At 39.9% G+C, this 23,554-nt stretch overlaps 1 protein-coding gene across 1 annotated transcript in view; it reads right to left on the reverse strand.

The window, feature by feature from the left end:
- The window catches only part of mphosph6 (M-phase phosphoprotein 6), a 62,058-nt gene extending 43,425 nt beyond the window's left edge, over window positions 1-18,633 (reverse strand). Inside the window, exons 1-2 of the mRNA XM_063067490.1 lie at window positions 18,473-18,633; window positions 5,185-5,297 (exon numbers count right to left, since the gene is read on the reverse strand). Coding sequence (XP_062923560.1) covers window positions 5,185-5,297; window positions 18,473-18,523 — 164 coding nt within the window. The 5' untranslated portion in view covers window positions 18,524-18,633. The remainder of the gene's footprint in view (window positions 1-5,184; window positions 5,298-18,472) is intronic.
- Window positions 18,634-23,554: the final 4,921 nt, after the last annotated feature.

Below are 23,554 nucleotides of genomic sequence, written 5' to 3' on the forward strand. Positions count from 1 at the left end.
ACAACTGAAAAAAAAAGCAAGATATTAGGGAATTAATGCATGGCATGAATTTAGACTTGACATACTGACAACGTGTAAAGCATGTTTGCACACAGTGATCTAGAACATTACTAGTTCCTGGAAAAAGCTACTATATGGGTATCACTGCTTGGCATTCTGAAAAATCTGCAGCAAATAGAGCAAATAATGAATGAAAATAGAAGTGGAGCATTGGGAAAGGTTGACAGACTAAGAGTGAAATGAACCATCTGCTATGAAACTGCATGATCTGGTATTTTTAAATTCCTTTCTTAGGGCTACAGTTTTGACTGACAATGGCAGCATTTATGGCCCATCCATAAATACAGGTGTCCCCCGCTTTTCGAACGTTCGCTTTACGAAACCTCACTGTTACGAAAGACCTACATTAGTACCCTGTTTTTGCTTTCAGAAGGTGCTTTCACTGTTATGGAAAAAATCAGCGCGCGATAAAAAAATCAGCACGCGAAAAAAATCAGCGCGTGATAAAAGGCAGCGCGCGCCCCCAACAGCTGCGCTCTCCTGGATTCGGAACTGCATTGCTTTAACACGTGCCTGTGAGCAGCCATTTGCAAGATGAGTTCTGAGGTATTGGAAAAGTCTGAAAGAGCTTGTAAGGGTGTTACACTTAGCGTAAAACTAGACATAATTAAGCATTTCGATCATGGTGAATGAAGTAAGGACAACGTGAGTTTGGCTTATGGAAGCTGATGAAGATGATGTTGAAGAGGTTTTGGCATCCCATGACCAAGAACTGATAGATGAAGAGCTGATGCAATTGGAAGAGGAAAGGATAACAATCGAAACCGAATGCAGTAGCGAAATGAACGTGAAGCAACTGCGTGAGATTTTCGCTACAATGATAAAGTACGACTTTAATTTTGAAAGGGTACATAGGTTTAGGGGATATTTGCAAGATGGTTTGAGTCCTTACAAAGAACTGTATGATAGAAAAATGCGCGAGGCTCAGCAGTCAAGCAAGCCTTCCACATCAGCCACAGCAGACGACGAACCTCGACCTTCGACATTGAGGCGGGCAGCCATAGGAGAAGATGAGCCGCGTGCTCTAAATGAAACAGACGACGAGATAACACCCCAGTGTCCCACCACCCCAACCCCCAGGCCACGGACAGATACCGATTCGCGGAGAATGCAGCAGTAGCCGGAAGGCATATAGCACATCTTTAAGAGAAAAGCCAAAATAAACATGCTAATTAATTAGGTGCCGCCCCACACGTAAATGCCAGCCCAGATCAGAGGCGATGCAATCGGCAATGATCTGGGCCAACAATTATGTGTTGGGCGGCACCTAATTAATTAGCATGTTTATTTCAGGCAACACACATCAAAGTTGCTGGTGAACGCAGCAGGCCAAGCAGCATCTATAGAAAGAGGCGCAGTCGACGTTTCAGGCCGAGACCCTTCGGGTAGGGAAGGGTCCTGACGAAGGGTCTCAGCCTGAAACGTCGACTGCGCCTCTTCCTATAGATGCTGCTTGGCCTGCTGCGTTCACCAGCAACTTTGATGTGTGTTGCTTGAATTTCCAGCATCTGCAGAATTCCTGTTGTTAGCATGTTTATTTCGGCTTTTTTCTTAAAGATGTGCTGTGTGCCTTCTGGCTACCGCTGGACCCCTGCATGCTTCGCAGAAATGTATCGGTCGGCGGCCTGGAAGGTTGGGGCCATTGCACCACCCCAGCCTGCGACAACTCAGTCTAACACACCATCAACAGTGTGCTCGGCACTGTCTTCCCAATTCCGGTAAGTGATACTACACTGTACATACATTATTTCTACTTTATATCGGCTGTGTATTTTCACGTGTTATTTGGTATGATTTGGCGGCTTCATAGCTTAAAGGTTACTCGACAGCGCTTGCGCCGTGTTTTTGCCAACAACGCTTGCGTGAGATTTTCTGCCGAGTTCGGCGAACAGTGCCGGCAATGATTGTGGAAAAGTATTTCTACTTTATATAGGCTGTGTATTTATCATATTATTCCTGCTTTTACTATATGTTACTGCTATTTTAGGTTTTCTGTGTTATTTGGCATGATTTGGTAGGTTATTTTTGGGTCTGCGAACACTCACAAAATTTTCCCATATAAATAAATGGTAATTGCTTCTTCACTTTACGACATTTTAGCTTACGAACCGTTTCATAGGAACGCTCTACCTTTGGATGGCAGGGTAAACCCGCCATCCAAAGAGGTTTTAAAAAGAGGTGATAAATTATGTTGAACCATTGCAGTGCTTCTGGTATGGCACTCACACAACATTATGGAAGAGGAATTCCAGGATTTAAGCCTGGCATGTATGAACAAATCAAGATATAGCGTATGACGTGGAAGGAAATTTGCAGGTAATGCTGTTCACTTTGATTATCTGCCCTTGTCTCATGAACAAACACATTATGGTAGGACTTAGAAAGTACATTGCAGGGCTTTGAGGACTATTGCAGTAAAAAGAGACCTGGGATAAATGTATGTATTTCCCTGAAAAGAGTGACACAGGTAGTATTGTGAAGAAGGCATTTGGCATGACTGCCTTCGTTGGTCAGTTTCCTGAGTACAAGAATTGGGATGTCATGTTGCAACAGTATTACTTGTTGTTGAGACCACACTTTGACAGCCATGAATCTTTGGTACATTCTTCCTCAAACAACAGTGGAAGTAGTCTCTATGAATAGTTGATGGATTCTTGCTAAGATAAGTTGTATAGTTATACTGAGAATGCAGGGTTGAAGCTAGAGGCATAAGCTTATACAACATTAAAACTGGCACTTCAGCCCATCTCATCTACGCTGAGTTTAGGTCCCACTTGCCTCCATTTAGTCCATAAACCTTTTCTGTCCATGTAGAAGTCTAAATGTCTTTTAAACCTTGTAATTATACCTACATCTACAGTTTGTTCTGACAACTCTTACCATATACAAACTATGCTCTCTGAGGAAAAAGTTTCCATTCCGGTCCCTGTTCCCGAAGAGGTAAAGGGATACTGGAGGCTTGAAATGTCGACTGTTCATTCCCTTTCATAGAGGCAGCCAAATAAATAAATTACTCATTCTTTTTTAAAGGGGTGAATACTTATTTTTTTTTAAACAGTGAACAAAAACTTCAAGACCTAATGTTTCAATTAAGTCCCCTTTTACTCTGTTAAGCTCCAGCAAATGTAAGCATTCAACCACTCTTCATAAGACAACCTAATGCAGGGTCTCGACCCGAAACGCTAAACATTCCTCTGGCTCCATAGATGCCATTTTACCCACTGAGATCATCAGGCAGTTTGATATTTGCTCCATATTCCAGCATCTGCATTTTTTTGCATCTCTAAATTTTCTTTGAACTGCTTCCAATGCTGTAATATCCTTTATTCAATGAAGAGAACAAAACTGTACACTGCACTCCACATGTGATCCCACCAAGGCTGTATATATAGCTGAAGCATAACTCACCACTTAATATTTATTTTTTCTAACAATAAACAACAATAAACAGCTTTCCTGTTCATACACAGTCCCTTGGAATTAAGGGCAAATTGCTTCCATTCTGATTCAATGGATTCTGATCTGTATAATGGGCCAAGATGAGAAATGCAGACTCTTCCACACTTGGGGTAGGAAATAACTGATGGGGTAGGTAAGTGGGTAGTTTGTGAGGTGCTGCAGTCCTTCCAGGCAGGTCTTTTTCTGTGTTCCCAAGGAATGACCTTGACATTCTCAATACCATCCCAAATGCTTCGTTATCACTTTGAAAAGTTATTGGCTTGAGCTTTCCAAGAGTGAATGGGGATATTACATTTCTTCTTAAGTTTTGAGCAAAAACATGCTTTTTTTTCTTTATTCACCTGATAATTTTCTCCATGATGCAACACAGAAGAGAATCAGTTTTAGCAATCTGGATTAGAGCATGCGGATGACAAGGCCTGCCCAACGAATTCACGAACAGAAATCACTCTTGCTTAGTAGACAAATCTGAAGTCCAGAATGCAGACTAATAAATGTCTGCTAAGTCCCAATTTTTCAGTAATTCATGGCTCAACTTCTATAGGACTCATAAGCTATCTTTTTAAAAATCTATGAAAACACTTACATTTTCAGTTAGATTTATTCAATACTCGACTCTTCCATTCCTTATTAATATCTTAGTCATTCTTTGTTTTTCAGTTCTGATGTGACGGCATTGGAGAGTGTGCAGAGTGAGCACTGGATGTTGTCTGGGAATTTAATGCTTCAGTTAAAAGGAGAAATTGAGCTGGCTGGGCTTGTTTTCCGTGGGAAAGAGGAGGATTTTGATAGATTTATACAAAACTATGACAAGCACAGATGGTAGCAGTGTCTAAGACCAGAGGTCATAACTTAAGGAGTGAAATTAGAAGTTTAGTAGGGATCCGAGGAAGACTCATCCAGAAGTGTGCTTGAGAAGGTGGTAATTACAGAGGAAACAGAAAAGCATTTCAATCACCAAGGCAGAGTAAACTATGTATCAAGTGCTAATATACAAGATTAATTTAGGCAGAACTCGATAGCATGGACATGAAGCCCAATGGCAGGTTTCTATTCTGTATGACTCTTAAGCAGGTGTGCACGGCACAGAGGTTTTAAAATAGACAAGCATACTTTCAGCCACTACATAAAATAAGATTCACGTTTATCTTTAGTTAATCCTATAGAACTGTTAAGGATGGCAAAATAAAATTAAACATAAATAAAACATAAATGAAATAATAAAAATTCTTATTAAATAAAAAATTTAAAAGAGTAATTCAAAAACATTTCTGAATGCTAAATTCAAAAATGTACAACCTAAACTTGCTTCAATTAACTATTCACTTGCCTAAAATCTTGAAAAATAATACATAGTTATTTGATAAACTTGTAAACTGTTCATCAAATGCACTGAGTGATGCAGCAAGACGTCAGAAAGGATCACATGCAAATAAAGTGTAAGTAGAAGAATGAATATTCAATGGTGCAACAGTTCTACAAAATCTGAAGCCATGGACATCATTTTAAATATATTTGTTTTGCTTTCTAAATCAAGTCTTTGTTAATTTTATTTCAATGCTGTGTTTATTAAAAATTCTGAATCTCAATAACTAACGAGATTTTTCAGGAAGGAAAATGTTAACTGACTGACTAGTTAATCTTCAAAAAGTTATGCTCACTTACTCTTTTTCTTTCAGTTCTGGCAAGTCCAAATACCAGTGCTCGTCACTAATTATCTTTTTCTCCTCCTCTTCCAATTGCTGCTTCGTCTCTGTATCCAAACTCCTCTGCATAAACTGAAACAAAACAAAATCAAGTATTATTATGACTTCTTCAAAAGAACCTACTTAAACAAAGCAATAAATTATTGACTTAATCAACCACAGAGTCTCACATATTCCAGTTATGTGGCAATATAACAATGATGAATTTGATATAAAAGGATAATAAGCATAATTAAAATATATAAGGCTATAGTTTCTGAGAACATTACTTAGGCCTTACCTAAATTTCAGATGAATGTTAAAAAAAGTTGCAGACAGGTTGCTCACACAACAGGTAAAGGGAGAAAAGAGCACTATATAATTTCATCACTAACAGTAATTTGCAAACATTAGTAAACATTCATTTCTAGGAGAAAAGTACCTTTAAACCACATAAGTGCCTTTTTATATGTATTTTAAAACACTTCAATCATGTGATTAAATTACTTCAGTAACATGATTGCACTCAAATAACTATCCTTTTAATACAAGTCTCTGGTGCAGTGCAGTTTACCACGGTAACTCAGTGAACTGAGTTTGATTAACGGGCTCTACTTGTGAAGATCGCTTCTCTAAATTCTTAGTCTGTAGTCTTGGAATGGGTGGGCAAATAACAAGGCCCCGAGGGACACAGAAGAAAGAAGAAGAATCTGGAAGTGAACTAGACATTGGATGTGGAAACTGGTTAGGAAACAGTGTTGAGGTCGAGAACTTTAAGTTCCTAGGAGTGAACATCATCGATAGTCTGTCCTGGTCCAACCTCAGCCCAGAAAGCTCATCAACACATCTACTTCCTCAGGAGGCTAAAGAAATTTGGCATGTCCAATTTCACCCTCACCAATATTTAATGATGCACCAAAGAATGGATGCATCATGGCTGATCTGCTACGACAGCAAGAAACTGCAGTGGTGGACATGGTTCATAGCTCAAAGTAAACTTATTACCAACGTACATTTACATCACCATATACAACCCTGAGGTTCATTTCTTGTGGGCATTCAGAGTAAGTACAAGAAACAGAATAGAATCAATGAAAGCCCAAACCCAACAGGACAAACAACCAGTATACAAATTATAACAAAACTATGTAAATGCAAAAATAGAGAAAAAAAATAATAAATAACCAAAAATATCAAGAACATGAAATGAAAAGTCCTTGAAAGTGAATCCATAGGCTGTGGGAACAGTTAAGTGATGGAGTGAGTGAAGTTAACCTCTCTGGTGCAAGAGCCTGATGGTTATGGGGTAATACTGTTCCTGAACCTGGTGGTGTGAGTCCTGAGCCTCCTGTACCTCCTTTCTGATGACAGCAGCGAGAAGAGAGCATGACCTGGATTGTGGGGGGTCCTTGACCATGGATGCTGCTTTAGTGCAGCAGCGCTCCATGCAGATGTGCTCAATTGTGGGAGGGCTTTCTCTGTAATGAAATGGGCTGTATTCACTATTTATTGTCTACCTGTACTACAATTTCTCTGCAAATGTAACACTATATTTTGTTCTCTGACCCAGTCTACTGGTAGTTGAGTTGCAATATTAATCACAGAATCCGCAACACTTTAACACATGGTCACAAATATCATTATTTCTTATATACAAGAAATTAACATTTGTTTATTCTATGTTTTTCCCCATGTCATCTTGGTTAAATTATTGCAGGTCTGCTTTGTAGGACCTTACAAAAGAGCTTTTTGTTTTTCTCTGAAAGAACTGCGATTCTTCAGAAATTATGTTGACATTATTTATTTCTACTAGTGATTTAAATAAAATATCACAACTAAACAGAAGAACAAACTGGCAATTCAAAGATAATGATTCTTTTTCCTCAACCTCCTCAGTCTTTTCCCAAATGGAATTTGAATTAAATTACAGGAAATCTGCAACAAAATCACAGATACTGAAAACAAAACCAAGAAATATGAACTAGTTAACACCAAGTTAAAGACCTCACAGCACAGCATAGAGGAGAAACCAAGTCCTTCAGAGACCTAACTAACAATCACCCTATTTTGTTGCTATTTGAGAGATTTGGTCATGCATAAAGTGGTGGTCACTGCACATGCCTATAAAATGGCAAAGAGTACTTTACTATAGTAATGCTTTCCCAGTCAAGTCTTTTGATAGTTCTGAAAACCTAATCAAGGGAATCAAAGTTGGCGGTGAAAACATCAATAATTTCAGATATGAGGATGACACTGTGTTAATTGCAAGTACGGAAGAAGAACTACAAAACTTAATTGATATAGTTGTTGAAGAAAGTGCAAAAATGGGGCTATCTATCAATCGCAAAAAGACAGAATGTATGGTGATATCCAAAAAGAAGGACAATCCTATCTGCAGGCTGAAAATAAACGGGAAAGACATAAAACAACTACAGAACTTTTGCCACCTAGGAAGCTGGGTGATATCAGATGGTAGGTGCGACATGGACATCAAAAGAAGAATAGGGATGGCAAAGACACCTTTACGAGAATGAAGAGTATAATGACAATAAACTAGGCATGACAACCTGCCTCAGAGTACTGAAATGTTACGTTTATCCAGTTATGTTATATGGATCAGAATGTTGAACAATATCTAGTAACATGAGGAAACGAGTTGAAGCAGCAGAGATATGATTTTTGAGGAGGATACAAAGAACATGAATGAAATGAATATCTAAAGAGGATGTCATGAACAGAGCAAGCACAAAAAGAGAAATAACGTATGAGATCATGAAAAGGCAATGTAACTTCACTGGACATGTGATTAAGAAAGAGGAGTTAGAATGCATGGTATTTATGGGGAAGATTGAAGGGAAGAAAGCAAGATGAAGACAAAGACAAATGATGATGGAGACAGCAGCCAGAGAACTGGAAATGAATACCAATGAATTGATCCACTTGACCCGAAACAGGAATGTGTGGGCCATGACAGTCAAAGCTCAATCTGGGCATGACACCTGATGATGATGATGATGAAAACCTAAGTTATTTAAAATAAAATACTTCATTTTCCTTCCTTAACAGTCCCATGTTTGTCAAAGTGTAATCCTGTTCAAAAAAATAATACCAACTGATTTTTTTTGGATTAAACCAATGTAATCTCAATCTCTTACATTTAGATTACCACTTCAGATTTGAAATGATCTTTTCTCTATTCTGCAATGCCTAAAGTAAATTTGTTTTCCCTACTCAGCATATTTTTCAAAAGCATACTTAAAATAGCATATATATGAATCAATGATCCATTACACCATAAAAACTTAATTATATTATGCTCATAATGTCAACTCTGTAATGGTAGGTGATTTTGTTTAAAGTGGTATTAACAGTTGAGGAGTGGGGGAGGGGAATTCTTCATAAATGCAGTTATACTGATATCTTTGATGATTAGGTAAAGTATAAAAAATACAATTTACCTTTTCCTGAACTGTACTTACAATTTTAATCTAACAAAAAATCTGACAGCAAATTTCTTGCGGAAATTTGCAATCACCCACAAAATACAAAAAGCAAGAAAGCAGAATCAGATTTAATATCACCACTATATGTCATGATATTTGTTGTTTTGCAGCAGCAGTACAATGTAATACACAGCAATAAAAATGATAAATTATAATAAAAAGTACACAAGATCAATTAAATAAGCAATGCAAAAAGGAGGAAAAATGTACTGAGGAAATGTTCATAGGTTCGTTGTCCATTCAGACTTCTGATAGTTCCTGAAACATTGAGTGTGTGTCTTCCAGCTCCTGTACCTCCTCGATGGGAAGAGGGCATCTGCTGGGTGAGGGAGGTCTTTAATGACGGGTGTCCCCTTTTGAAGGTGTCCGAGATGCTGGGGAGGCTAGTGCCCATGATTGAGTTGGCTGAGTATACAACTTCCTGCAGTTTTTTCCGATCCTGTGCAGTGACTTCTCCATGCCAGACAATGCTCTCCATGGTATATCTGTAGAAAGTTGCGAGTGTCTTTGGTGACTTACCAAACTTCCTTAAATTCCTAATGACATATAGCTGCTGTTGTGCTTTCTTTGTAATTGCATAAATGTGTCAGGCCCAGGATAGATCCTGAGAGATTCTGACACCCAGGTACTTGAAACTGCTCACCCTTTCCACTTTGGATCCCTCATTGAGGACTGGTGTGCGTTCCAACGACTTCCCTTCCTGAAGTCCACGAAAAAAATCCTTGGTCTTCCTGATGTTGAGTGCCAAATCTTTGCTCTCAACATGAATGGCAGGGTATGGAGCGCTACAATCCCAGAGCAGGCTGATAGGAGGAGGCAGTTTAAATGGTTCGGCACGGACTAGATGAGCCGAACAACCTGTTTCTACGCTGTACTTTTCAATGACTCTATGCAACATCATTCAACCAGCTGATCTATCTCACCCCTGTATACCTCGTCACAATGAGAAATTCTTCTAATTTTGCCAAATTTACATCACTCTGACAATACAGCAACTTTGAAGTTTCTCAGTGATAGCAGGTCATGTAAAACACAAGGATCTAAATCTCTTGCATGCCATTTTACAATAAAATATTTATTTCAAATCAATTGCTTAATCAAGCTACAACTTTCTAGAGTCCTTGAACTGGTAAAGTTTTTGTTATTATGCCAGCAGATAATATAAAAATATACAATAAATAATCCCATAGAAGTGCATTGCCTGTATTTCCTTTCCTAAATTAAAGAATACGTAATATTTTATAAAACATATTTTTAAGAATTGGTTCATTTATCTTCAGTGGAATAACACACACAATCATGTAGTTTAGCTCAAGCAGATTAGGAAATAAGTGGAAAAGCTGTAGCTAATACACTAACATTTAGGAAGATGACACAAAATGTGAGATGCAGTGGCACTTTTATCTGCAAACTACAGGCTATGTTTACAATCTTAATAGGTAACAGGCTAATACTTCCAAAAATAGAACTGGAAATGGCAGAAATAGAATAAGTAAAAGATCTTAACATAGTATGATTGGGCTTTCACAGCTAAGCTCCTGAAAAACTGCTTGCAATATAGCTAAGTTAAATGATACTTGAGTGGCGGGATATGTTCACTGAAACTGTTCTCGATTGAAAAGTATCTCTAAAATACAGAGGTAACAACTATAGACAAAAATTATTGCCATGAAATTATAAAAGAAATTGTAATTTTTTAGTATTAAATAGATTCATTCTATAACAAATCAAAAAATAATTATTTTTCCAAATCTGCTATTTAATCATGTTGCATCTATATGATCAAAAATAAGTGGAATGATAAATTGTATGGCTTTCTGATGCATACCGAGGACTGATGATTCAAATGCAATGAAATGCCGATGGTTTTACAATTTTTGCCAAGCAACGTTAGCTTTGAAAATGCCTCATATGTTTAAGACAAACTTTAAGACAAATCAATTACTGAGCGACGAAGCATATATTTAAAACGTATTCATCAAATGTCACTTTTTAAAGAGTTAGCTTGGTTAGACGTCCACAAAGAATGAATATATTGCTTAAAGTAATCAAACATCTATTGGATTCATATTGCTTTGAGTGATCCAGGAGTGACAAATAAAACAAGCAGACAAAATGATAACCATTCCATTGATCAGACTTTCTGTCTTTCCATTCAAATACAGCATACTTTCAACTCCTATAAGTGATTCCAGAAATGAATTTTGCAGGACAACAAAAGCTCAGAATGTAGCATAATTTGTACAATTCACTGTCATTTATATTTTGCCAGCAACTTGCCTCCATCATAACCTCCTTTTCTCTTGTTTTCTTGTGTTCATTTTCGGTTCTCAAAGGTGAATAACCATGATTCATCCTTAATGCACAAGATTTTAAACTACAAAATAATTCTCGTCTTTTGATGAAAGTACAAGAATTTGGAATCAAATGCTCCATTAACAACCTCAATCCTTGAGATTACCCATAGAGGACACTGAATCTACATTATCCAAATGAAATTTCTTATGTTAGAGCAACATAAAATGCAGAGAATACATTAAAATCATGGAAATATAAATTAAATTAGCATTTTGATTAAAGGACCACATCCCTAAAAGAGGAAATTGTCAGTTCAGTCCACAGATGCTGATTAACTTGCATTCTATGCCTTTGTTTTTCAAACAATGTTGCACTTGTTTTCCTACTGCTGCATGCAATTAATGTGCTAATTAAGACATCAATGCAGCCAATTCAGTTGCTTTCTTAGACTGGGAAACACCTGCTTCGTCAATACACAACTCAGTGAGAAATGCCAATTGTGCCTGGTAAAGTGTCGGTATTTACTCCTGAGTAATAGCAGGTTTTGGACCCAAATCAGGGAGGTCAGGTAAAATTTCTATGGGTTCCAGCACATGTAGGGGTGAAGGGGAATGAGAGGGTGGATGAGTTGGCAAAGAGGGTGTTAAAGAAAGAAAATGTGGAAATGCACATTAGTATCAGTAAAGCAGAGGTTAAGTGTGTAATCTGGGAAAAAGTCAACCGAATGTGGCAAGAAAGATGGGACAGGGAGGGGAAAGGGAGGCATCTATATCAAATACAAAAGAGTGTTGCAGTTACTAGGGTAAGTAATGGAAACAGAAGAGAGGAGACTGTGTGGACTAGGTTAAGGCTGGGACACTGCATTAAACAAAACATTGAAAATGATAGGGAAACACCAGACAGGATTGCGTGAGGAATGTCAGGAAGAGGAGTCAGTAGAACATGTAGTTCTGAGTTGCAGGAAGTATGGGATACAGAGAGAGATGATGAGAATTAAACTAAGGGAGTTGGGGATGCAGGAATTCACATTAAAAGGGTTGCTGGGCATGGGTGAGAGAGCACAAGTCCGGGTATTTTTAGCGTTTTTAAGGGGTACAGGGGTTTTTTATAGAATATGACGAATAAACAGGAATAGGATACTAGGATGGTCAAAGATGGGAGGGTGAAGTGTAGGGGTGTGTGTGTGTGTGTGTGTGTGTGTGTGTGTGTGTGTGTGTGTGTGTGAGTGATTTAGAATGTATGTCTAGTGCACATTCTGGAGCAGAGGGTGGCGGTAATGCATCATTAAGCTGGATGCCAACCGCCGTAAAACAAGATACAGACAGACAGACAGGTTTTGGATCCCGTGCACACACGAGATTCCAGAACTTGCTGACCCAACTCTAGCAGCAGTTTCCTGACGGTGCTGTAATGCCGTACTTTCAGGAACTCAGTGGCAAATCACAAATTTGGTAATTTCTTCACCATTTATTCTGGGGAATCTGTGTATTGAACTGTACCAAGTTAAGCATGGCATAAGAGTTACTAAACTATTTATTTTTATTTAAGTTGGTTAGGTATAAGGTGACACTTTTTAAAAATTGTGTTTGGTTAATTGTTCCGAATTACTTCTATTTATCTTCAATTGAGTAACACACAAATTATAATTTGATTTATAAATTTTTAAAATATTGTTAAATTATCTCAATTATCAATAATCTTTAAATGCATCCAGACTACATCCTACAATTCACCTACTGATGGAACCAGTGTACCAATGACGCCATAGCCACAGCACGACACACCGTCCTCACTCATCTGGAGAAGAGGGATGCATACGCTAGAATGCTATTTCTGGACGACAGTTCAGCATTCAACACAATTCCCACCAGCCTCAACAGGAAGCTCAGAGACCTTGATCTGCACCCCACCTTGTACAGCTAGCTGGATCCTAGACTTCCTATCAGATCGTCGATAGGTGATAAGGATGGGTTCCCTCACCTCTGCCACTCAACACAGGTAACCCACCCCCCCCGACCCTTGTGCCCTGAGTCCCCTCTTCTACTCCCTTTACACCTATGACTGTGCTGCCACACAGTTTCAACCTGCTGATCAAATTTGTAGATGAGGCGACACTGATCAGCCTTATTTTTAGCAGTGATGAGACAGCCTACAGAGGAGAGGTTAACACCCTGACAGTGTGCCAGGATAACAGCCTCTCTCTCAATGTCCAAAAAACAAAAGAGCTGAGCGTGGATTATAGGAGGAGTGGAGACAGGCTTGTCCCAATCAACATCAATGGGACTGCAGTTGAGAGGATAAGTAGTTTCAAGTTCTTCTGTATGTACATCGCTGAAGATCTCAAATGGACTGTACACATCAGCTGCGTGGCAAAAAAAGCACAACACTGTCTCTTCCACCATAGGTGACCGAAGAAGTTTGGCATGAGCCCCCAAGTTCTCAAGACCTTCTACAGGGGCACCATTGCTAGCATCCTGACTGGCTGTATCACTGCCTGGTATGGGAACTGCACCAATCTTGATCGCCGGGCATTGCAGAGAGAGGTATGGACAGCCCAGCGCATCTGTGGATGTGAACTTCCCTCCATTGAGGATATTTACAACAGCAGGTGCGCAAAGAAGACCTGGAAGATCATCAGGGTCACCAGTCACCCCAACCATAAGCTGTTTCCATCATAACAGGCTACGGGACAGCTTCTTTCTACAAGCCATTAGACTTATAAATTCACACGCCTGTACATTGTGATGGTGTCATAACAGTTTTGTACTCCCTCACGTTACGGGATGGATGTAAAATTTAAATAAATTCAACAATTCGACTGCACACGGTACTCATAGTGCAGTCTGATTAATGCATTCAGAAATGTTCAAAGACCTTGTCAGCAGCTTTTTTTTCCTGGCTATTTTATTGCTGATATATATTCCAACCTGTTAATGTGATGGCATTTCTTTGTGCAGCCCCATAATCATCATACAGGATCTTGAGCTTGTCCAAGAGCAAGTTAACACCAGGAATTCCAGAAAAGTTAGGTGCAGTGTTTTTCTGTACTTTAGTAACAAGTAGCAATGGTATGCCCACCATTCCCGTCACCCGGTCTCACCTGTTAGCTTTTACTCTTTCCCTTCCCCTGATCTTTTTATTCTAGCTTCTGCCCCCTTCCTTCCAGTCCTGAAGGAGGTCTCAACCTGAAATGTTGACTGTCTGTACCCCTCCATAGATGCTACCTGACTTGTTGAGTTCCTCCAGCATTTTGTGTGAGGTGCCACTGTCAACAAATTCACTTAGCAATTTTTTTTAAAGTGAAGCTCCACTGAGAACTCATATTTTTCTCAAACAAATCTGCTGAAAAGATAGGCCAAATGGCTTTCCAGGTCTGCTCTGCCATTTAAAGTTGAGTTTATTGTGACATGCACCAGTGCATATTTGCACAGGTGCAATGAAAAACCCACTTCCAGCAAAAAGACAAAGAAACAACATTATATTCACAGCAGTCACACGAGAAAACAGACATTAAAACCATCAGGATCACAGTTGACTTCTATCTCAGTACCATTTTTCAGCATTCTCATCATACCTTTTGATATCTTTAATAATCAGGTGTCTATTTTGAATGAACACAATAACTGAGCTTCCACAGCTCTGAAGGGTAAAGGTTCACCACACTGAGTTAAAGACATTTTTTAATCAGTCTAATTCTCAAAACCGTGCTCTCTCTAGTTCTCAGCTAGGGAAACATCCAACTAGAGTCCAGCTCATTAAATCTTCTGATTTTTTTTTGTTTCAATGAGATCTCTCATTTTTCTAAACTCTACAGCAGGGGTTCCAAACCTAGGGTCTACAGACTCCTTGGATAATGGTAGGGGTCCATGGCATAAAATGGTTGGAAAACCCCACTCTAGAGAGTAGTCCCATTCTACTCATCTCCACCTCATAGCAGACCCACCAACCCTGGAACCAATTTAATTAATCTTTGCTGTATTCCCTCCCTGGCAAGAAGATTGTTAGGTAAGCAGACCAAAATTGTACAAAATATTGAACCATACACTAGTATATATGGCCTTTTCAATTACTCATAATCTATCAAGCAGTATCCACATAATGAAATCTGCAGTCTATCTGGCTTGCAGTAAAACTATGCCAATAACATTCTTCTCTGGCTCTACCTGATCCCTTTTTAAAGAATTATTCTTTTTGATGTTATTTGGATAAGCCAATAGTTGAGAATTACAGTTCAAACAACCTCCTGGCAATGACTAGTGCAACAAACAATTAGAAGCCTATGCTAAAGGGAGGGATTGCAGTTCAAGGGACTTTTTTTTGTCCATCACTGCACAAGAAAATGGAAGCCTACTAATAAAAATCAAGTCAAACACTGAAGTCATGATGACTTCACTGAAGGCAATTGGCCAACACCTGCTGGAAATTGAGTATAAGACCGTAAGATATAGGAACAGAATTAGGCCATTTGGCTCATCAAGTCTGCTCCACTACTTCATCATGGCTGATCCAATTTTCCTCTCAGCCCAGTCTCCTACCTTCTCCCCGTGTCATTTCATGCCCTGACCAATCAAGAATCTATCAACCTCTACCTTAAATATGTACATAAAGATGTGACTCCACAACTGCCCGTGGCAAAAAATTCCAGATTCACCACTCTCTGGCTAAAGAATCCCTCATCTCCATTCTAAAAGGATGAACCTCCATTCTGAAGCTGTGTCCCCTGGTCTTGGACTCTCCCATCCTCTACAAATCCATTCTATCAAGGCCTTTCATCATTAGATAGATTTCAATGAGGTCACCCTCATTCTTCTGAATTCTCATGAATAATAGCGGGAGGAGAAGATGGCAGCGCACCGCACGTGCGCAGCCCTCTGGTGAAAAATGATATCGTATCTGTTAAAGAGGGGCTGTGGACAATTCTGATTTGATGGAGAATGGACATAAAAGCACAGAGGAACATCTGAAGAAATTTCTGAAACGCCCATTAGCTGCTGTCGTTACTGTGTGGTCGTGAATCTCTCGGAGGGTAGGCCTCAAAAGCCCCGGCCTTGCCTGCTTTTGGCGACCGAGAAGAGGTCGAATCGTTCGGACAGAGATGGCACTCAGTACTCGGTGTCGGAGAGCTGATCAGAGCTCGAAGTTTTCAGATGACACAGCGTCAGATTGTGATCGGCATGGCAGGGAGACTTTTTCTTCCTTCTCCCGTCTGCGTGAGATGTGGGACATTTGAGAAACTTTGAACTTTACTGTGCTCATGGACTTCTTCAAGTTATGGTATTGTTACACTGTTTGTAACTATATGTTATAATTATGTGGTTTTGTCAGTTTTTTCAGTCTTGGTTTGTCCTGTGTTTTGTGGTATCACACTGGAGGAAATAATGTTTCATTTCTTAATGCATGCATTACTAAATGATAATAAAAGAGGACTATGTGTCTTCATAATCATCATCATCAAAGGCCCAGAACCATCAAACGCTCATCATATGACAAGCCATTCAATCCTGGAATCATTTCCGTGAACCTCCTTTGAACTCCCTCCAGTTTCAACATATCCTTTCTAAAACAACGGCTCCAAAACTGCTCAGAGTACTCCAACAGTGCTTTATAAAGTCTCAACATTACACCCTTGCTTTTATAATCTAGTCCTCTTAAAATGATTGCCAACATTGCATTTGCCTTCCTCATCACTGCAAATTAACCTGTAGATAATCCTGCACAAGGACTCCCAAGTCCCTTTGCACTTCAGTTTTCTTGTACTTCCTCTCCATTTAGAAAATAGTCAACCCTTTCATTTCTTCTACCAATCTGTCCAAATCCTTCTGTAACTTCAGAAAATCTTCAGAACTCCAAAATATTGTCTTCCTTATACAGCAAAAGACTCTGGGGATTTATTCACCTTAATATGTGTACCAAAGGCATTACACTTCCTCCTTCATGGCTCAAACATGTTTTAGAATATCAGCATACCCCTCCCCAAACTTTCTATCCTTTTCCCTAGTGAATACCAATGAGAAGTATTTAATTACGATCCCATTCATATCTCATGGCTCTACACGTAGAACTCCATCTGATATGGCCAAGCTATCTATTTGCTTTTAATATACTAATAAAAAATGTTCTGGAATTCTCCTCAATCCTGCTTGCCAAGGTCATTTCATGTCATCCTTTTGCCTTCCTAGCTTCTTTTCTCTTCTACAGTCCTTCAAATTACTCACTCAAAACATGCTTTATTTCTGATCAAATCTTTAATTTACTCTATTAACCTTACCATCAAAATCTCCTCAATCTTTTGCAGGATACAAACAGCTTCTAACACTTTACCTTACAGAAGAAATACCAGTCAGCTTAATACACTGATAGAAAACGGCAATAATGGGCACAGCTTGCATAATGAAATGGGATTGTGGCTACTTTACAAAAAACTTTTGCAACTGCCCAGTTGGTAGGACTTGGTGCAAAAGTACCGGTGCTATGCTGGTACATTCCGAGAAGTTCCACTATCCATATAGTCCGGAACTGTAAGAGAAAAAATGTTATGTGCTCTATGGAATTGCAATAATATGTTTTGTTCATTATGCACAGAATAAAGTTTAGATTTGTAAATTACTGCAGATGGAGTAAAAACAAGAGTGCACACAGCAGGGAATCAACAGTTAACGTTTCAGATAAAAGATCCATCATCAGAACTTGGAAAAAGATATTTTTTTAAAAGTTAGGAAAGGATGAGTTACAGAGAAAGGTTGAATAGGTTAGGACTTTATTCCCTGGAGTGTAGAAGAATGAGGGGAGATTTAATAGATGTATATAAAATTATCATGGGTATAGATAGAGTGAATGCAAGCAGGCTTTTTCCACTGAGGCTGGGGGAGAAAAAAAACAGAGAACATGGGTTAAGGGTGAAGGGGGGAAAAGTTTAAAGTGAATATTAGAAGGGGCTTCTTCACACAGAGAGTGGTGGGAGTGTGGAATGAGCTGCCAGATGAAGTGGTAAATGCGGGCTCACTTTTAACATTTAAGAAAAACTTGGACAGGTACATGGATGAGAGGTGTATGGAAGGATATGGTCCAGGTGCAGGTCAGTGGGACGAGGCAGAAAAATAGTTCGGCACAGCCAAGAAGGGCCGAAAGGCCAGTTTTTGTGCTGTAATGTTCTATGTTCACCCACGGTAGAGGTATGGCCACGTTCTACTCTTATTTCTAAGAAATGGACAGTTGTGCAAGTTGTTGAAATGTGAAAAAATATTTGATATTACACGCTATTGTATGTAGAGATCATGCTTGCTGTTTAATGAGACAAGGAGCTCAATTCGCTATTCGTTAAGGTGCTCCATGAGTGAGTGCGATTCCCCGTAAGGTCTGAAGCTCCCGGCCGCGGCCCAGTGATGTGCCGAATGTGCGGGGTCCGGGCCTACAGACACTCAGGTTGTAAACCGGCCTGGCCTCCCGAGCCTTTAGGCAACACTGTACCTTCATTCTCAGCAGGTTCTTTGACAGTTTCATTGTGTTTTCTCTCGCCATTTTTCATAAAAAGTAAGAGAGACTGCGCCGAAGTCAGATGAAACCAAACCGAATTTCACTCTCCTCGGCAACACGCTGGCAACAGGCGCAACCTATTGATTCGCCGAACACTCGAGCGGCAACAGCCGAGCCCGAGACATCGATCGCAGAAGATGAGAGTGTTGGAGTGGAAATGGACAGTCCCTCTGAGAGGAGCAACGCAGGTAATCAGAATACACACTTCCTATCACTTTTAATCCTAAATTCAAAGCGTACTTCCAAAATAAAGTAAATAAAAAATTTAAAGATCTTTTACTTGAAACACACTCGACTCCTCTCCTTGACCATAATAATTTCAACATCCATAGTATATTGCTTTACTTTAAAAAATGTTTTTGCATCTGCTGCGTTAGAGGTTGATTTACTTAATCAAATAATGTTCGGTCTGCCACGAACCACTGAGTTAGTGCCAACTATCGGTGGTCTAATGAATAATCTCTGTCCAAGATCAGCTATTATCCAACAGCATAAAGGTGCCACAGGAGCAGTCCAGTGATATCTTTGATATCTGATGTCCTAATATGTAGGGCTCCCCTTTTTCCTTTCAAGTGAAGACAATACATGTGTGTGTATATATCTATAAGGATAAAGCCAGGCTTTTTGCCCTTGAGAAGCTGGTGATGAATTCTGAATTGCCGTACATCTGACGAAGGTACTCCCATTGCCAGGACTGACCATAAGATATAGGAGCAGAGTAGGCTTTTCAGCCCATCGAGTCTGCTCCGCCATTCAATCATGAGCTGATCCAATTCTTCCAGTCCACTCCCCTGCCTTCTCCCCATACCCTTTGATGCCCTGGCTAACCAAGAACCTACCTATCTCTGCCTTAAATACACCCGATGACTGGTAATGACGGATTGAAGAAATAAAGTATTTATCTATACTGGTATTGCATTAGAGGAAAATGTTTTGATATTGAAAAACAAACATTAGAGATGTTTAGAGAGCTATGGACCAAATGCAGACAGGTGGGACTAGCAACACAGTTGGTCTGGACAAGTTGGGTTGAAGGACCTGTTTCCATGCTGTATGACTCTTTGATTTAGAATGGTGGACATACTAATAAGACTCAAACACACCACAATAGATTTTGCAATAATTTGGCACTTTTAACATAGAACTAGAATGATATCTTGAGAAGATCTTAGAAATACTTAACCCACTATTTACTTTATCCCAGGGGAGGTTAGTTTCAAAAGTTAGTGATTCATAGTGATGAAGTTCATGATACACAGAAGACTGGGAAATACACTGCTCGCCTCTGAAAATTTCATAGCAAACCTGGATATTTTTTTTTCAAATTTTCAACAACAATTTGCACTTACTTCGAACGATCTTTCTTCAGTTATAAAAACAGAAGTGGAGATGTTTGCACAATGTATAACTCCATCGGCAGCTCCTCAGCAAGTGAGACAATTATGCTTCTGTGCAGCCAGACCAAGGCAACATTCATAGAAACATAGAAACATAGAAAATAGATGCAGGAGTAGGCCATTCGGCCCTTCAAGCCTGCACTGCCATTTATTATGATCATGGCTGATCATCCAACTCAGAACTCCGCCCCAGCCTTCCCTCCATACCCCCTGATCCCCGTAGCCACAAGGGCCATATCTAACTCCCTCTTAAATATAGCCAATGAACTGGCCTCAACTGTTTCCTGTGGCAGAGAATTCCACAGATTCACCACTCTCTGTGTGAAGAAGTTTTTCCTAATTCCGTCCTAAAAGGCTTCCCCTTTATCCTCAAACTGTGACCCCTCGTTCTGGACTTCCCCAACATCGGGAACAATCTTCCTGCATCTAGCCTGTCCAATCCCTTTAGGATTTTATACGTTTCAATCAGATCCCCCCTCAATCTTCTAAATTCCAACGAGTACAAGCCCAGTTCATCCAATCTTTCTTCATATGAAAGTCCTGCCATCCCAGGAATCAATCTGGTGAACCTTCTTTGTACTTCCTCTATGGCAAGGATGTCTTTCCTCAGATTAGGGGACCAAAACTGCACACAATACTCCATGTGTGGTCTCACCAAGGCCTTGTACAACTGCAGTAGTACCTCCCTGCTCCTGTACTCGAATCCTCTCACTATAAATGCCAGCATACCATTCGCCTTTTTCACTGCCTGCTGTACCTGCATGCCCACTTTCAATGACTGGTGTATAATGACACCCAGGTCTCGTTGCACCTCTCCTGTTCCTAATCGGCCACCATTCAGATAATAATCTGTTTTCCTATTTTTGCCACCAAAGTGGATAACTTCACATTTATCCACATTAAATTGCATCTGCCATGAAATTGCCCACTCATCCAACCTATCCAAGTCACTCTGCATCCTCTTAGCATCCTCCTCACAGCTAACACTGCCACCCAGCTTCGTGTCATCCGCAAATTTGGAGATGCTGCATTTAATTCCCTCATCCAAGTCATTAATATATATTGTAAACAACTGGGGTCCCAGCACTGAGCCTTGCGGTACCCCACTAGTCACTGCCTGCCATTCTGAAAAGGTCCCGTTTATTCCCACTCTTTGCTTCCTGTCTGCTAACCAATTCTCCATCCACATCAATACCTTACCCCCAATACCGTATGCTTTAAGTTTGCACACTAATCTCCTGTGTGGGACCTTGTCAAAAGCCTTTTGAAAATCCAAATATACCACATCCACTGTCCACTCTACTAGTTACATCCTCAAAAAATTCTATGAGATTCGTCAGACATGATTTTCCTTTCACAAATCCATGCTGACTTTGTCCGATGATTTCACCGCTTTCCAAATGTGCTGTTATCACATCTTTGATAACTGACTCCAGCAGTTTCCCCACCACCGACGTTAGGCTAACCGGTCTATAATTCCGCGGTTTCTCTCTCCCTCCTTTTTTAAAAAGTGGGGTTACATTAGCCACCCTCCAATCCTCAGGAACTAGTCCAGAATCTAACGAGTTTTGAAAAATTATCACTAATGCATCCACTATTTCTTGGGCTACTTCCTTAAGCACTCTAGGATGCAGACCATCTGGCCCTGGGGATTTATCTGCCTTCAATCCCTTCAACTTACCTAACACCACTTCCCTACTAACATGTATTTCGCTCAGTTCCTCCATCTCACTGGACCCTCTGTTCCCTACTATTTCTGGAAGATTATTTATGTCCTCCTTAGTGAAGACAGAACCAAAGTAATTATTCAATTGGTCTGCCATGTCCTTGCTTCCCATAATCAATTCACCTGTTTCTATCTGTAGGGGACCTACATTTGTTTTTACCAGTCTTTTCCTTTTTACATATCTATAAAAGCTTTTACAGTCAGTTTTTATGTTCCCTACCAGTTTTCTCTCATAATCTTTTTTCCCCTTCCTAATTAAGCCCTTTGTCCTCCTCTGCTGAACTCTGAATTTCTCCCAGTCCTCAGGTGAGCCACTTTCTCTGGCTAATTTGTATGCTTCTTCTTTGGAATTGATACTATCCCTAATTTCTCTTGTCAGCCACAGGTGCACTACCTTCCTTGATTTATTCTTTTGCCAAACTGGGATGAACAATTGTTGTAGTTCATCCATGCAACCTTTAAATGCTTGCCATTGCATATCCACCATCAATCCTTTAAGTGTCATTTGCCAGTCTATCTTAGCTAATTCACGTCTCATACCTTCAAAGTTACCCCTCTTTAAGTTCAGAACCTTTGTTTCTGAATTAACTATGTCACTCTCCATCTTAATGAAGAATTCCACCATATTATGGTCACTCTTACCCAAGGGGCCTCTCACGACAAGATTGCTAATTAACCCTTCCTCATTGCTCAAAACCCAGTCCAGAATAGCTTGCTCTCCAGTTGGTTCCTCGACATGTCGGTTCAAAAAACCATCCCGCGTACATTCCAAGAAATCCTCTTCCTCAGCACCTTTACCAATTTGGTTCACCCAATCTACATATAGATTGAAGTCACCCATTATAACTGCTGTTCCTTTATTGCACACATTTCTAATTTCCTGTTTAATACCATCTCCGACCTCACTACTACTGTTAGGTGGCCTGTACACAACTCCCACCAGCATCTTCTGCCCCTTAGTGTTACACAGCTCTACCCATATCGATTCCACATCTTCCCGGCTTATGTCCTTCCTTTCTATTGCGTTAATCTCTTCTTTAACCAGCAATGCCACCCCACCTCCCCTTCCTTCATGTCTATCCCTCCTGAATATTGAATATCCCTGAACGTTGAGTTCCCATCCTTGGTCACCCTGGAGCCATGTCTCTGTGATCCCAACTATATCATGATCATTAATAACAATCTGCACTTTCAATTCATCCACCTTATTACGAATGCTCCTTGCATTGACACACAAAGCCTTCAGGCGCTCTTTTACAACTCTCTTAGCCCTTATACAATTATGTTGAAAAGTGGCCCTTTTTAATGCTTGCCCTGGATTTGTCGGCCTACCACTTTTACTTTTCTCCTTAGTACTTTTTGCTTCTACCCTCACTTTACACCCCACTGTCTCTCTGCATTGGTTCCCATCCCCTTGTTGTGAACTAACCTCCTCTCGCCTAGCCTCTTTAATTTGATTCCCACCCCCCAACCATTCTAGTTTAAAGTCACCTCAGTAGCCCTCGCTAATCTCCCTGCCAGGATATTGGTCCCCCTAGGATTCAAGTGTAACCTGTCCTTTTTGTACAGGTCAGGCATGACTGAGAAGTGGTAAGTAACACTTAAGACACAAAATTGATAGGCAATTATACTTGGGGTAATCTAGTTATCTACCCTTTTATCCAAAGGCATTAACATTGCCAAATCCCTTATTATCAATATCCTGTCGAACACCAGTGTCTGAAAATCCGTTGTCCAAAATGGATAAATGCAGCCACATAAATACTGTGGATTGTTTGCCTAGGATGATGTTGATCTGCTTGAGTGTTGTCGGAGATTATTTTGTCTAGGCTGATGGAGTGCATTCCAACATGTTCCTGCTGTTTCTTATGGGTAGTGGAATGGCTTTGGAGT

Source organism: Mobula hypostoma, chromosome 14, assembly GCF_963921235.1.
Source record: "Mobula hypostoma chromosome 14, sMobHyp1.1, whole genome shotgun sequence".
NCBI lineage: Eukaryota > Metazoa > Chordata > Chondrichthyes > Myliobatiformes > Myliobatidae > Mobula > Mobula hypostoma.